Genomic DNA, 16,823 nt, shown 5'->3' on the forward strand with positions numbered 1-16,823 from the left:
ACAGTTTCACGAATCTCTACAAACACAAACCTCAAAAATATTTTTTTCCATTTCCGTTTCCGTAAGAATTATTTTGATATTTTATTTATAGTAATATACCTACTTATCTAACATATAAATTGCATATTAAAATATCACGTAGTGGTTTATGATTAAATTTTCTCCTTTCTATTTTTGAATCATAATATGTTTATTTTGGTAATATTTTACTACAATGATGTCATCAATATTTCAATCGATCATAACGTGTTTTTTTTTAAATTTCGAATAAAAAAGTAATAAACGCGTAATTTATGTCTATATATCATACTTGATCTATGTTATGCATTTTTAGATCATGTAACACTGAGAAAGAAAAACGTTTAAAGATTTTTTATTATTTAAGTGAGATGCCAAGCTAGTTTTACTAGCGGTATCTGGCAACACATTCAACACGAAGTTTGCAATTCAAAACAATTTTCTGATAATTTACACGATTTTTTTTTAATATATCGTATCAATCTTTAGTATGGCCACAATTCCGAAAAACTATTCGATATAACTAAAAAGACTTAAACTTAAACACATTTTTATTTTTGTAGCTTTTTTTTAAAATTAAATATAAAATGAGTTATGTAAAACTATAATTACTGAAAAACCTTTTTACAATCTCCGATAAAACTTAGCATGTTACATATTAACGATAAATAACTATAAAATATGATGTACTAATATGAATCGTATGTCTAACGAACGCACATTGTTTTTTTAAATTGTAAGTTTATTTTTTCAATTAAAAATATATTTATTTCGTTTTATTGATTTTAGATATGCATTATTGATATAGGTAATTAGTACCTACAGTTTAACGTGTAAATTATATATTTTTTTATAACATTGCATCTTACGAATTCTGTTGCCAGACAATGTTAGTAGCATTACGTCACTCCCTTACAAATATAGTAATTATTTGTATGGTAGTAAGATTAATTAAAATTTTTTGAGCGTGGTGATCTATATTAACTTAGGAATAAAAACCATAATATATAGTTCCTAATTTATCTCAACTTAGGCGTATCTTGACCGTATTTTGATATTTTAGTAGATGGGTACTGTAGCGACACGATTTAATCACGTCGCGCTCTTTGTCTAATTACAGAGTACGTACTTTAAGGTAAACTTGATTATGGTAGTAAATACTGTTGATAAATAATACAAATGTACCTACTAAGTAGAACGCGTTATTGGATTACTTTACTCACTTCTAATTTTAAAAAAAAGCAACTAGGATCCACAGTAGACAACATCAATTTTAGAAATAAAACCAGGTGATTTCATTTACCATAACTAATTGTTATAAAAAAGTAAGACGTTCTAATTAAAAACCGGCTCACAATATAAACTAATACGTTTAGATACTATTTACTGTTAAAGCAGGTTTTTTATAGACCTTCTTTCTATTTATAAATACTAATATACCTAATCAATTATTAATTAGGTTCTATTATAATATGTGTGAACTGATTAGTTGAAAAATATATCTTAAAATAAATCTATATATTATTACGGTGTTAAAATATATTTTTTTAAATCACGTCAAAATAAAACTAAGATTTTAATGTAGGTATATTTTTCAAATTTAAGTATTATGGCTTTACATAATATTGAGAAGGGAAATCACGAAGGATAATCTTAAAAAAACCTTATCTAATATTCCAAGATACGGGACTAAAATATTAGCTTGAAAACTTCTTCCAATATCGAGATCGTAATTTTGATATTATTTAACATAATTTGTAGGTTTTATGAGATAGCTGTATACCTATCTACTTTACGTGACTACGTACTAATTAATATATTTCAAATATTCCATACTGAAAATAATTTCATATTATATTTTAAGATATTTGCAAATTAGCATTTGTGGCTATAACGAAAAAAATGCGGTATATAATAATATACTGTTTATAGACAAACTAGACGATCGTAAAAAATTGAAAAAACAATGTACCTAAAAATGCTGTATAACTGCACCCATAAACCCAGGTTGTCCACACCTTTATTTATGAAAAAGTACAAAATTCTTGAAAATCAGAATTTAAATACAATTTCTGCACATACCTAGTTGATGAAGTTAATTTTAAAATGTATTTTACCGCCTGTACACGTGCATGGATTTACTTGCAGCAATAGTGTGTATTTTACAATATCGCTATCATCTGTTCATACGTAAAAGTGGTGACTTGTTTACCAATCTCATTCTTCAAGTGTAAGCAAGACGCGATATTGTCATTTTATAGTACTATTTGATAAATAGTGAAAATCGGTTAACGTCAGTTCCGTCTGCGCGGTGTAGTTCGTTTTTTTTACCGTCAGGTTCGCCACTATCGTTCTACTGCGCAAGCGTAGATATAGAGAAGATCCCAACTGTCCCGTAAAAATTCAGAAGCTTCCGATCTTTTTGGTTCATGCATGTAATCTTGCAACTTGCACGATAATACATGTTTACACGTGCATTTTCTTGTTATGGCCGCGATAATACGTACAGACCTACAAACTTATCTGAACAATGAGATGGTGGAGCCACTGTCGAAAACTACCCAATCAAGGCTCGTAACTGGACAAACTCTAACATTCGAATGAATTTTTCAAAATGGCGTCCTATGGTAGTTCGTAGTTTCATATTTGGCCATTCTATAGATAATTTTAAAGGTCTGTACTGTCAGCAGTAAATCCATGCACGTGTAAACGGAGTATAACTAAACAATCGTAAGAGTTCTAGACAGCCAAGAACATAAAAATTCAAAATAGAAAAATCCAGGTTGTCCACATCCGTTATTTATGGAAAAGTACAAAATTTTTAAATTAAGAATTTAAATACAATTTTCGCCAAGTACCCATAGTAAAGTTGATGAAGTTAATTTTCAAATGTAATTACATTACAATTATAGACACTCACATTGTCACGTTATAAAGCACATGATTGACAAATACTGTATTATTTAGCTGTATTTCGATTACATGCATGACGTTGGGAGGGGTGTGACTGTTTTCCCTCGCAAGAAAAACTATCAATATACCGTGGACATTTCTGACATGTCATTTTCTGCCGTTTAAGATTCACAATGGAAACGTGCTCACTCATTGGGAAAATGTCGGCGATGAAACTTGTTTTTCAGTTCACTGAATATTAAAATCACTCTTGCGATGTTTGGCCGCCGTGCTGAGCCGTACCGTACCGTATGACGTCTCCTCCTTGATTTCTGAGATGGTCTTCACCTTTGTTGTTACTTGTATTATAGAAAAAACAACAAATTAATTGAATCAGAGCACAGTCGTCTTCAATACAGTGTAATAATATAAGCAAACTTTTAAAATTAAGTTGCTCCAAAATTTACCACTTATTGTAACTGGATAACCGTATTTTTGATTGTATTTTTTTTCTAATATTGCCTGTCTTCTCTTCATAACATATAATATATATTATAATATATAATGTTTTGCAGTATATTTTATATTTCATTCTCATATAAATAGGTACTACCTATGCGTTTTTTTTTCTTTTATTCATATTTGTAATTAGATCTCCCCACTGTATTTTTTACCACGTTTTTCTTAGCTAGTATTCTTGTTTGTCCGGTGGTTGTTTATATAGTACAAATCTTGCAATCGATTTTTAACTAACTTTCCGACAAGCTTAACATTTGAAACTTTTAGAATATATCAGAACACGATGCCAATGCATTATTTTAATACGTTTAGCCATCTTTACGTAGAATTGAATTCATTTTCAGTTAATTCTGTTTTGTATGAAAAGTTATTTCGGAAGAAATCCGTAATCCAATCCACTATTTTTGGTTGCTAAGGGGGTGGTCCTAGCAACTAAATTATTAATATATACGTGCGTTACTATGGAAATCAAAATGACATTTCAGTATTTTATATTTGTTCGTTTGTTGCAAAATAGCAAAAAAAATGATTTGTTGACAATTGCCTTATTTGTCCTAAATTATTAATACATAGAATTGTCAAGTTTATATGATTCAACAGAAAATTTAAAAACGTGGTATATAAAAGTTCTTTTTATCTTGTAATTATTCATAGCTGTATTTACTGTTTCGTTTAATTCTACTTTCGGTGTTCGCCTGTAATTGGGACCATAACTTATTCTTGTATTTTATATCGTATGTTGTATTATTCTCTGATTAACCCCACCTCGTCGATTATGCAAAATAGATATACAATCATGTTAAATATCATTATAAATAGGGTAATTTTGTACCACTCTTAAACAGTTTGTTTAGATGCACAGTCTAAAGTAGTAAAATTAGCATATCGAAAAAATGTTTAATTTTATGCCCTCTCTCTCGACGGAAATTATTGTTTTTGGTCTACTTAAATATTTGCGATCGTCACGTGTGTGATTTTAGTCGATAAAATAATGATGTGATAGAAGTAGATGTCAGCAGACAACTTATATAATTTAAAAAAAAACAACAATTATTTATATTTTCATCGATCGTCATTTTGGACTACTCTGTAGATGCACGCTAATTTATTAAGCTAACTAATCATTGGCTTACATTTTACACGTATCTTTAATATTTCGATTTTAAGGGTTCGCTCCAGGTTGTTTACTGTGATCTATATTACATTGAGATAGTACTAAACCAAGGATAAATATGTGAAAATAATCATCGTCTCAATTTCAATAATGCATAACAACAAAACAATCTAAACAACGTGAATGTTTACCATTTATGGAATTTGCTAGCGGAGCGAAATTATAACTTTTACATAATATTGTTATTATGGTAATTAATATGTGTATTATGCTTTTATGTAACGGTGCTAATTAATTAATTAATTAGTTTGCATATAAATATAAATACAAATTAATTTATGAGTGAAAATGAAACTAAGCGATCAGAGTGCCTTATGCGTAGGTTACAAGAAAGAATATTGCATAAGAGAGTAAGTTTTCTAGTCGAACATTAGATGTTAATTTATACGTGTTTGTATATATTAAAATAAACTGTATTTTTACAAGTAATGAAACAATGCATATCGATTTTTTTAGTGAATAAATGCATCGGTGGACAGAGCGTAATATAATATTACTTCTACTTGTAAAAAATACAGTTATTTATTTATGTATAGGTATATAATGTACAATGAAAGAATAAATTATTGTCAAGTTTTAAAATTAGTTACAAATTAAAACATGTAACATAGTCTGGTTATAATTTAATTTGAAAATTTAAATTCGTTGTGGTCAAGATTCAGATAGATTAAGCCCACGTAATGTATGTGTATATCGATGAATATAAATGTTCAAAATAGGAGAAAGTGTTTTAATAATATTCAAATTGACTGTTTGTCATATATTTAATTCAAACAACATTCTTTTAAGTTTATTATATAAATAAATGAAGATTGATTTGCTAATGCCTTTATTGTGTATATTAATATGTCTTATATTAATAATTCTGTATTTACAGTGTACCAAGTGTCATATAATTTTACTGAATTTTAGTTAGCATAATATACGAGTATTTAAAATTCAAGTGATTATTTGAGTATGATCATAACCAAAAGGTGAAAAAAATGAAAACCACAATGCTTTACATCAGTAAATTTAATGCTAAGAGCCAGATTATAAATAAATATAAGATTTTTAAACTATAGTTTTAGGCACACTACGATGAAGGATAATAATTATTGTATATGAATGGAAATATTTTTTTTCATACTATTTACATACGTTTAACACTTCACACTACCCTTAATATTAGAGCAGTATTTCTCAAATGGTTATAGTGAAAGTTTTGAAATGATAAACACAAGGTTGATTATAGTAAGATTATAGTAGAGTAAACATTTATCTATTTTTTCTGTTTGTTACAGGTCACTGCTAATCGGATTGACAGAGATAAGAGGCCAACGACAAGCTTCTCCGTCTAATTTTCACCCCTGAGTATTATAATGGAGACCTGGTTGGAAGACGTTAAGAGGGTTCGCATTCCCCGCCCCAAGTTCGGCTCCCGCTACCCCTCAGAGCCCCCCAAGGACTACTACGAGGATGGAGACGAAGTTAAACTAAAGAAAAACATCACAGATATGGAAAAAGAGATTATAAAGGCCACAGAAGAGATCAGACGGACGCTACAGGACAAGCTATAGATTAATTTAATGTCAATTGTATGAGAATAGCTAAGATATCTATCAATATTATTCTTGAGATTATTTTATAAGGATAATGAAGGAAAAAATCGAAGATAATTAATGTGTTTTTGTCTATAAATTATTTAAACATTTATTGAATGCTAATTGTTCAAATTGGAAAAACATATTTTTCCAAATTATTTCATAGAATTCAAAAATTTCCATCTAAATCAGTAAATTGGGAGTCAACTGTGACTTAATTTACTGATTTAAATCATAGCATTTAATTTTTGGATTATCCAAAAAAAAAAATGAAAAAAAATTGAAAACTATGCACGTCTCATAATATTCTAACCCAAGTTGAGCGTACACAAATTGAGATAATAATAGTGCCAATAGTAAATGATTCATTCGTAAAAACATAATAATAAATATGGATCACTTAGCACTTTTTAATAAGGCTACCTACCACATTTTTTTTTATCCAAACACGTAAATTTTTTTTTACTACTCTGTACCTATTGCGAATTTAATCGTCAAAGTGCGAAAACCGTGAAAAAAATTGTCTTCTTTTTTCCATCGTGGTTAATCCGTCGCGCGTGTAAATTAAGAATAGTTTAAATGACCTAAACAATCAGGAATTCTAGACACGACCCATATTTTTAACATTGATTACATGTTAGAAAAAAATACACAATATCTGTTTCCGAAAGTCATTGTATCATATATATAAAAAAAACACATTAAAAAAACGTAACTTAGGTTTTTAGGCGCTTTCGATTTTCAGGTTTTTGGTTTTAATATACCTACTTACTCAAAAGGTGAATTGGCTCTGAAAGATACTATGATATTTTAGGTATAAAATTCATACTAAACTTATTTTCTGCAAAATCGAATATACGGCACTCTGGCTATGATGCACAGAATTATGATGCTACAATAACACTCAAAATACAAATTCCATTTTGTATTGTAAGAAATAAATAATTTTTCTAATGGAAAAAATAATAACATACAGTAGTTAAATTATTGCAGTAAATAAAGCATTTAGGATATATTTGTAATTTTTCCATTATTTTTCTTCAAAAATGAAAAAGATAATATCAAATTGAAAGAAACATTTTGTTTTCAGAATCATTCTGTCAAAGTTGACAGTAGGTTTCTATAAGTAATGCATTTAATTCTAAATTTGTATAGATTAACTTCAACACACGGCACATATCAACGCAGTATTTTGTATCATGGTCATATTTAAAAAAAAAACCTTGTTATGTACATTCGCTTTAAATAATTTTAATGTAGGTACTAATTTTTATACTTAAAGAAAAATAACTGTTTTCTATTATGAAATAAGTACAAACTATCACATTTCGACTTGTATTTAGAATGAATTATTACATGTGTCAATTAACAGATTGTACTTATCTGAGATATTGTACTCATAATAATATTAGACAATATAGGTAAATATTATTTAACAAATTAGTTCTAAAGTATTTTTATTACCGAATAAACTTAATGAAAAAATATGTTTTTGTTTTATTGATTTTTTTGTATTTGTATTGATCTGATACCAGAATCTTTGCGAATAAGAAGACAATACAGAATGCATAAGAGCAGTTTCATGTGGCTTAAATCAATTCATATATTATATACCGAAATCTGAATACCGATATAAATAAAAAAAAGTCGGAAAATATGTAAGTGGGATATGGATTTTTACAAAGTGAATTTCAATTATTCGATTATGATGCAGTTAAAACATAAAACGGTGGTCAGCTCAAGTCTTCGTTCACCGTAGATAGGGGTCGCTTCTTTGCTTATTGCACTAAAGTTAGTATCTAGAAAGTGTGGACCGTATTAAAATGAGTTATGGATGTCAGTAAAATTAAATTAAATACAATCATGGTCTGTAACCGTGAAAATGTAAAAAAAGTATACGTTCAGTTGTAATATTACATGATTTCATTGAGATTTTGAAGAAGAAACATTAATCAATTCATTATTAATTTAATTTAATAAAAAGTAAATTTTTATAGTACTTTTTCCACTTTTTAAAATTAAATCTAGACCAGTTTCATCCGCCTCAAAGGGACATCGTCAACTAAATAATCTTTATAACAGGCATTTATCAAAAAAAAATTCAAAGGTGATATAAATAATCTACCAACACTACCAACACATTGAATTATCCATCCAATAATATTTTGTCAATAACAATTAAATTAAAATTAATGAAATTGAATATTAATATTTTTCCATAATATCTCATTAAGGACACTAAACCAAAATATTCTTCATTACCTTTATTCTACATTATTATTAACATAAAACAAAATATAAAGCAATAAACACATTTTAATATATCACGAAACAATTAATATTTTTTTTCCGACTATGTCCGACCCTAATAAGATATGGGCCTCCATAGTGTGAAGGTTTTTATTAACAGATTTTGTTTTTACGAGAAATGGATGTCAGCCACTTGCTCAAACTATTAGATCCATACTCTGGACGCATACACTAATTGAAAAATAATATGTGTACTTGCCAGACCCAGGATTCGAACCTGGGACCCACGGCGTGATAGTCCAACGCGTAAGCCGCGCGGCCACCGTGGATGTTAATATTTTATAACTAATCAATATTTAATAACACCATACATTTGATTACTAATTCGTTTATAAAATTTAAAATAAAAAAAAACATTATTAGCACTTGATTTTATGTGTTTTATTAGATTAAATTAATAAAACAATGCATTTACACTATGAATTGACAGTTAATACAATAAAAGAAATTAACCATTTTCATTTGTATTTTATTGTCTAACTTATTTCAAAGTCGTTTTCAAGTTAACCACGAGGAAGCCCCGGTGAACGTATCAACCAAGGTTTGCTACATTGGCTAGAGAAAGAACCATCCCCTATGCTTTACATTGTGTCGTAAATTATTCTTATTCTTTCTCAATCACGCGGTAGGCTCTAGTAGGATTTTACGACGAGTGCCCAAAAGAAGACAAAAATTTATCATTTTGGCGATGAATGGGTGATTGAGTATTTCTTTGTGATTATTGTTTATTTTGTAACGCATCAATGTCCTTAGCCAAATATAATGGCATTGGAAGAGTATGGATAGATCACTGCCAGTTTTGATACTGGACAGTTGATCACAGCCAAGGAACAGAATTAATCTATTCTGTAGGCACAACATATTTGATGTTGGACATGCCTGGTTTACGTAACATGAAGGTAAATATTATATTCTTATAGTATTATGGCATCTTTCTAAAAATAGGAATTCGATGGAAAAGTTGGAATAAGGACATAATATACAGGTAGGTATATATTTTTATGTCGAAAAGAGAGATCATTCTTAAATCACCAACTTTCAGAAAACTTCTCTTTTCTACTTTACGCATAATATAATGATTATGGCTAATTTGACATATTCCATGATTTTTTGTGTCTTATCTCCCACATGTTCACAATAGGTAGGTAAATTATTATACAGGTATATATCGTCACCCCAATTTTGACTTGTCATTGGGAGAAATTGACTTTTTTATAAATTATGTTTAGTTTTGACCACTCTACAAAATAGTGATATTTTGTCCTCGGCTGGGGTATATTTATTATTATCAAATGCGATATATGATTCACAAAAGACTCACGTCTAGCGGAGAAAGGGTTTTTTTTAAGACAAGTAAGTATAATTATTACAATATACAAGTTTAAATTTATTGCCGAGCAGACATGTTGAGAATCGATGTTCGAGTGGGTCCAGCAAAATGCCCGGTCCGAATGACAATCTATTTTTGAAACATATTAGCCGATCCTAGCGGAGAATATCAATACCTGCATCTACGGCCTGCCTTGCCGGAATTAGAGAGTTTTATTTTGTGCAGGTAATCGGTATGACCCTTAAAGATAATAATATACTATACAAAATAAACTTTGCAACTAAATCTATTCATTTGGCCGTCAAACGTTTGTTATGTGTTATTTTCAGAGAGCGTCTAAAATATAGGTATCAATAGGTACTGTTACATTTTAATTCTTTGGCAGAGGACTTTTCATTAAAAATTTATAATATTCTGTACATATATACTGACACAACATATTTAAAGACTTGCATATCGATTAACTTATAAATATATGGTAGTTTGGAGTGAAAAAATAGTAACAATGTGAGAAGTAATTTTTATATTTGGCGGAAGTGTTAGCAAGAGATCTGCGCTTCAATAAATTGTATTGCTTAAAAAAATAAATTGCATGTGTGCAATTATACTTTAATTGTTCGGAAGGCATTATTTATTCGTCTTGATGCAATTTTATTATATTGGCCATGGGCACTACGTTGTCCTTAGCATTTGACCGACATAACATATAACACACTTTCAAATTGGCGGTAGTTTACGATTAAACGAAGCTATATGCTTATTTTAACAGTGCGATAACTGTTAAATGATTTCTAAACAACATTATTAACATTTTAATAACGTAATGTATTATCTGACAGCTATTTTTATATTATCGTTAGCTTTTTAATATATTATTAGGCGTTTAAGTAGTTTTAATATAAAGTTTAAAAAAAATCACTTGTCTATCGAAATGTCAAGTCATAATATTGTGGCAACATTTTAATGTCTCATGCTTTGTTCGTAAAATTGTGCTAAGGTTTTTCACCAATTATAACAGTATGTAGTAATTATATTTTGTATTTAATTTTAAGAATACGTTGTTGTATTTATTTTTGCGACAATGATAATTAAAATAACGACTGTCCTGCAGTTATAATTATAAAATATTATACTTTTTATGTTTTAATATAACTTTTGTGTCTTTCCTCTTTACATGTAAATATGTCAGTACATCCGGAGGATAAATATAGGATGGAATGCATTTGGATGTAGGACATATTAATAAAATGTTCAAGAGTGAACTTTCTCTATCCCTGAAGTGTCAAATGTTTAACCAATGTACTAAATAAAGAGATAGAACAGTAGAAAGCGATATAGAGAGATGCGTGTAGAGTATAACGTGGAGGGATCGTAAATTAAAAAAAAATAATAAAGACCAAACAAGGGTATTCAAAATAATATAAAATGTAGATGCCTTGATATAAGAATGAGCAGGCCACATGGAAAGACAAATCTCATGATTTAGTGCAGTGGTGAACAAGATGTTATAGCAAGACCAAAAAGATGACGAATCTTGACGAAGAAAAATTGAAAACTTAATAAACTAAATTTTAATAATAAATATGATCATAAAATATATGTTATAATAAAATGGTGACGTAAACAAAATCCACAATTTAAAACATTTTTCTTAAATTATTGGTTTATCTTTGACTTAAAATAATAAAAAAATCTTTTTAATATTTTCAGATATATATTTATTAATTAATAGAGTTGAAATTATAAATTATCCAAAAAAAATGTCTCAAATTGCAAGCTTCGTATTTTTCCGCTAGGTGCCTCTTTAAAAAAGGCTCTGTAAAGGCTTCACCTTAAATACAGCAGTGGACAAAATGTAGTTTCTAGTGGCTGAGACGATAGATGGACGTAAATATCACAATGTGAACAATAAAAGAATAAAAACAAAAATAATCAATGATAGTAATTTAAAAATAATTATTCATTGCGCGAATGAAGTAAGGTTAAAATTATTGGTTAAGCATTTTTACTAATAATAACAGATGTAAAAAAATGATAGGTACTTATAATTGATAAAACTTCGCGAAATCTATGTTAAATTCATATAAATATACGTAACTGGATATACCGGAATACTCCTGGAAAACAAGGGAAAGACAGAAAAAAACAGTTAGGTACGTATATTAGAAATACAATCATATTATTATCTATATTTATAACATTCTGAATAGGTAATTCAAAAGTACGTTAGTTATTAGTTGCTCGTGGGTGAAATACCTATCAAATATCTGATAATAATGACAGCGTTTTTCTCAGATATTTGACACCAATCAATATCAAATTAATGTTCTTATTGAATCTAATAAAAATATAACCCATAATCAACGCGTAATTTTACAATGCTCTACGGCCATCTCTTAACGGTAAGAGAACTGACGGTAAAATTTAATTTGGCGAGATGTAATACACGTACAATTAAGTAATATAACCGTGTATATGAATAAATTTTATAAAATTATGACCTATACCTATATGGGAATAAACAACTCAAACCGTGACAGCATATTGATCGGCGATATTAGGTAAATAGCTGACACCAATTACGAATTCCTTAATATCCATTTTCAATAGTATCCAATTATTGCAAACACACTGCAATTATAATTTCCGTAATATCCGTTCTTCCACATAGCCATATCCGAATATCTCAAACTCGATATAAAATAGCTGACTAAATTATAATAGTCATAGTCACAAGGGGGGGGGGGGGGCTGACAGGGTTCTAGCCTGGGGGCCCGGAGTTAAGGGGGGCCCGGCCTGGCGGATCGATCAGCCAAGTGAGATAAACACACATCACAAAATTTCTTTAATAATAAAAAATTTAAATTATGTGGTTGTGCGATGCAATTTTTGATTATTGTTTGTCGATATTCGATACTTCCATAATTCAAGTGAGTGTATTAAAAATGCAAAAAAAACCCTAAATTTTACCTCAACCACTATTTGGAATACGAAACTGTAGATCGTCACATTGTCTTTAACTTTAGCGATAGGTAGGGGGGGCCGCCAAAGATTCTAGAGAGGGTGTGGGGGCCATGATAATAGTCATTACTTAAATATTCTTTTCAAGATAATATTATTTTGATTATGAGTAATAGTATGGATGACAATTGAGTGGGAATGCCATTCGATTATAACTTCCCGGTAAATACGCATCGCACCGCATTGTCATTGTGCCGGCGTGTGATCCCACTGCGTCTGCGCAGTAGAGCGCAGTAGCAACCTCCCGGTCTAGGGGCGGCAGGTTATATGAAAGTATGGTGAAGTCCCGGTAAAAAAACGAACTACGTTCTGTCAAAGTAGTCGCTGGCTTGTGGCTTCTCAGCGAATGGAAAATTTTGTGTGTAATCATCAAATCGCAGTAACTGAATCGCCCGCTTTTAAATTCGCCAACAAACAGCTCGTAAAGAAGCACAATGTAATTGACGCTTAACTCATTTAATCATTCCTTAGTAACCACTTTTTGGGTTTACTTTCATATCGAATTATATTCTACACAATAAGTTTTTTTTAAACATCTTATTTTAGCATAAAATATTTTTATAAAAATGTTATAATAAGTTGAATCAAAAATATTTTCATTTTAATAAAGTAGAAAGTACAGTATTCCATAAATTGAAAACTAATCAGGTAATGAATTTACAACAGTTAAAAGTGAAAATTCAGACCACACCCAACAATAGATTATTTAATGTAAGATGGTGTCGGTCTAGTGATAATTTAATTACACATTCATAGTTTTATGAAAACGGTCCCGAGAGAGAAATTAAAACGAAGCCGCCGTTGAAAGTTGGCGGTGGCGGGGAGTGGCGTGCATTCAGCTTGGTTGAGAGCGAGGGGGGGGGGGGGGGCAGCCTCACCTCAAAAACGTCTCTCGGTGAACCTGTTGCACTGCGATGCACTTGTATGCATTATCCGCCATGACAATTAACTCGAAAGATACAAAATCCACGGTAGATGAGTGATATGCTATTATGTATTTATTTTCGTTATTTGCATTTGCGATTTAGATTGGCATGAGACCATGTTGCCAGATATTTTAAATATCATTGATATAGTATTTTAGTCACTGTATAGATATTATTAAGTATAGTATTACTATTTATAATTTCATTTTGTGTTTTCTGTGTTATTTTTGTGTAATTTACAATAGACAACTATGCTGAATATAGACTGAATCCTGAACGAGTTGTCACACATTACTATGTGTGCATGAGTGGTATTAATAGTGTTATTATTCTTTTCATGTAATCATCGTTTACCTCGACCAGCGCATCTATTCTATACACAAGACTGCTTTTGGCCGCTACAGCAGCTATATAGGGTAGGTTTGTATCTAAGTATTAGCACTTATTGTAACAATTACAATAAGGTAGTTATAATTGTTACAATAAGTACTATGTTTTAACAGCACCTCTATTGGTTATGCTAAATTTTAAGGCGAGATAGATAGTTTTGACGATTTAGACGGCTAACTTATTGTAATTGTTACAATAAGTGCTAATACTTCGATACAAACCTATCCTAGATAGTTGCCGTAGCGGCCGAAAGCAGTCTTGTGTATAGAATAGATGCGCAGATAAGCAGTCTTTACCACTAGGTTCTAATATGTACATACTAGTAGGTAATAGGGATATATTATGATAAGCTGAGGAGCAGGCCTTGATTTACCGTTTAGTCTGCGCTCAAAGTGGAATATTTTACGAACCGGAGCGCTTGATCATTTTGCCGAAATTTTATGTATATTATAACTATACAAATAATGTGTTAGAATCTTTGGTTATAATGTGCTTACCTAGCTGAGATCGTCAAATGGAATAACAGTCATTAAAGTTGTGGCATGTAAGATCAGGTATACAGATACTGCAGGCAAAAATGGTGTATACGAGTTGCATAAGTCCTAGAAATTTCATATTAATTTTAAATATATATTATATAGTTACTTGTAGAGCACGTGAATTTAATTGTAATACTATTTTTTACCTTTGATATAACGATACAATATGTAAAAAAACAAACGATTCTTCTAGTTTTTACTAATGCACGAACCGGCTTTCACGAACCGGTGCACTCCCGTTTATTTCGAGCCCTACTAAAGATGTGATAGGCAAGAGGTTTTTCTCTCAAAATTTCGACAAATTAAAAACACCAGCATCGGCAACACCATTAATGAACATGATCAATTATTGACAATGTTCACTTCATAATATGATGTCAATATAAGAAGATTGTTTTCCAATATACACATAAGTCATGCAACAAATAAAAATAATATGGTTACGAAGTTTTGTGTTATAGTAGTCACATTATTCTAAAAATAATAAGTATAAAACATGTCGTTTTAAAAAAAAAAAATCGGTTAGGTACATGTTCAAACACGCGTGTTAATATGATCTTACTCCCTACTTCATTTATTGTTTGTCAATTTATGGCTACGGCCGTATGTTGTAGCTTAGCCACTGGGAAATGCCAAAAAATGACGTATTTCAAAAAAATGCTACCTTATTCTTAGGTCTTAATTATTATAAAGCAAACATTATTCGTAGGATGTTTATCACATTTGAATGGTCAAAGACATAGCTTATAATCAGTATCTTTAGAATTATCTTCAAATGTGTTAATCGTGCCCATTTTTGAATAATAATATGCCTAGTTATTGTCAAATTTGGAATCAAAATGATTATAAAATATATTTTTTTATCGTAAATATGTCACTATATAATGTTAACATTAATTTTATAAATGGTTTTGTAAATGCGTTTAAAAATTAATAAATCTAAAAAATACCACTTCACATGAACGTACTGAAACATGACTATATTCTAAAACATTAGAGCGAGAGGTTTAAAAGATTGCTATTTTATGTAATAAAAATACTTGATGCAGTCATCAAATGTTTAAAATAAATATAAAGGATAATAAGGCTTGAAAATTATATAAATAGATTATCTACAACATTCCAGGGTTATGCTCTGAAAATACCATAAAATCTCCATGTTGACCTACGCTGAGCATGTGGGCCGATGGTGTCCAAAAATGCTAAATGTTTAATGTATATTTTGCAAAAAATACTAAATCTGGCAAAAAAAACGCTCTAGTTACGAACGCCGATTGTAAGTTATATGATAACGACTATTTTATAACTGAATGACTTAATAATAAATCTGAATAAAGTTATTTAAAGCTCTCATCTCATTAAGTATTCCACAAAAGCGCGCTCGGCTGGCCGCAAAAGTGATTCGCTTATGCAACTTGTGTTTGGTGAAACTAAAAATGTTTATATTATTCCAAATGGGCGAGCACTTGTAGCATGGCATTTATTTGATTTCGAATACAAAAAACCCTGATTACATATAATTAATTCAGAAACACGCTCGCTAACAGAATCTCCCACTATTCGATCATCGATGTAAATAATAATTGTTGAATTTTTGATAGGCGAAAACTATTTTTTATAGCATAATAAAAAAGTATGCCTAAATGATAGTTCAGACATATTTTTTTCCGTATAATTTCCGCCAGATAGCGTCAAAAAGTCAAGGATACTACTTATAATAATATATGTAATGAAGTAGGTAACTACAGCATTTTTTATTATATTACATAATTTAGGTAATATATTTAGTTAATTATTTTAATCAGCCTATAAAAAATATTATTATTAAAAATAATTAGAGATATCAATTACTATAGGTATAAGATATATACCTAGTTTCGTTTTGTATAGGGTGATATCGTAATATTTTTTTTTTCAACCATGTCCGATCCTAATAAGATATGGGCCTCTATAGTGTGAATTGTTTTTACGAGAAATGGATGTCAGCCACTTGCTCAACCTATTAGGCCCGTTTCAGACGCGACACCGATGTCGCGCACGTATTAATAAAGGAGGCCTTTTTATTCGAATAAAGGGGCCTTTGTATTATGTTTATGAACGCCTCGGAGCTAATGACTAAGC

The 16,823-nt window shown here is 29.9% G+C and overlaps 2 protein-coding genes across 5 annotated transcripts in view; one reads left to right on the forward strand and one right to left on the reverse strand.

Annotated features, from left to right (window-relative positions):
• The window catches only part of LOC147066315 (uncharacterized), a 46,241-nt gene extending 38,576 nt beyond the window's left edge, over window positions 1-7,665 (forward strand). The window contains exon 2 of the mRNA XM_085956042.1: window positions 5,887-7,665. Within this exon, the coding sequence (XP_085812168.1) occupies window positions 5,965-6,162 (198 nt within the window). The 5' untranslated portion in view covers window positions 5,887-5,964 and the 3' untranslated portion in view covers window positions 6,163-7,665. The remainder of the gene's footprint in view (window positions 1-5,886) is intronic.
• Window positions 1-16,823, reverse strand: part of LOC147066314 (whirlin-like) — a 183,241-nt gene that overhangs the window by 54,741 nt on the left and 111,677 nt on the right. The window lies entirely within an intron of this gene.

This window comes from Rhyacophila brunnea, unplaced genomic scaffold (assembly GCF_057557595.1).
Source record: "Rhyacophila brunnea isolate RB1 unplaced genomic scaffold, BYU_Rbru_1.0 scaffold_5, whole genome shotgun sequence".
Lineage (NCBI taxonomy): Eukaryota > Metazoa > Arthropoda > Insecta > Trichoptera > Rhyacophilidae > Rhyacophila > Rhyacophila brunnea.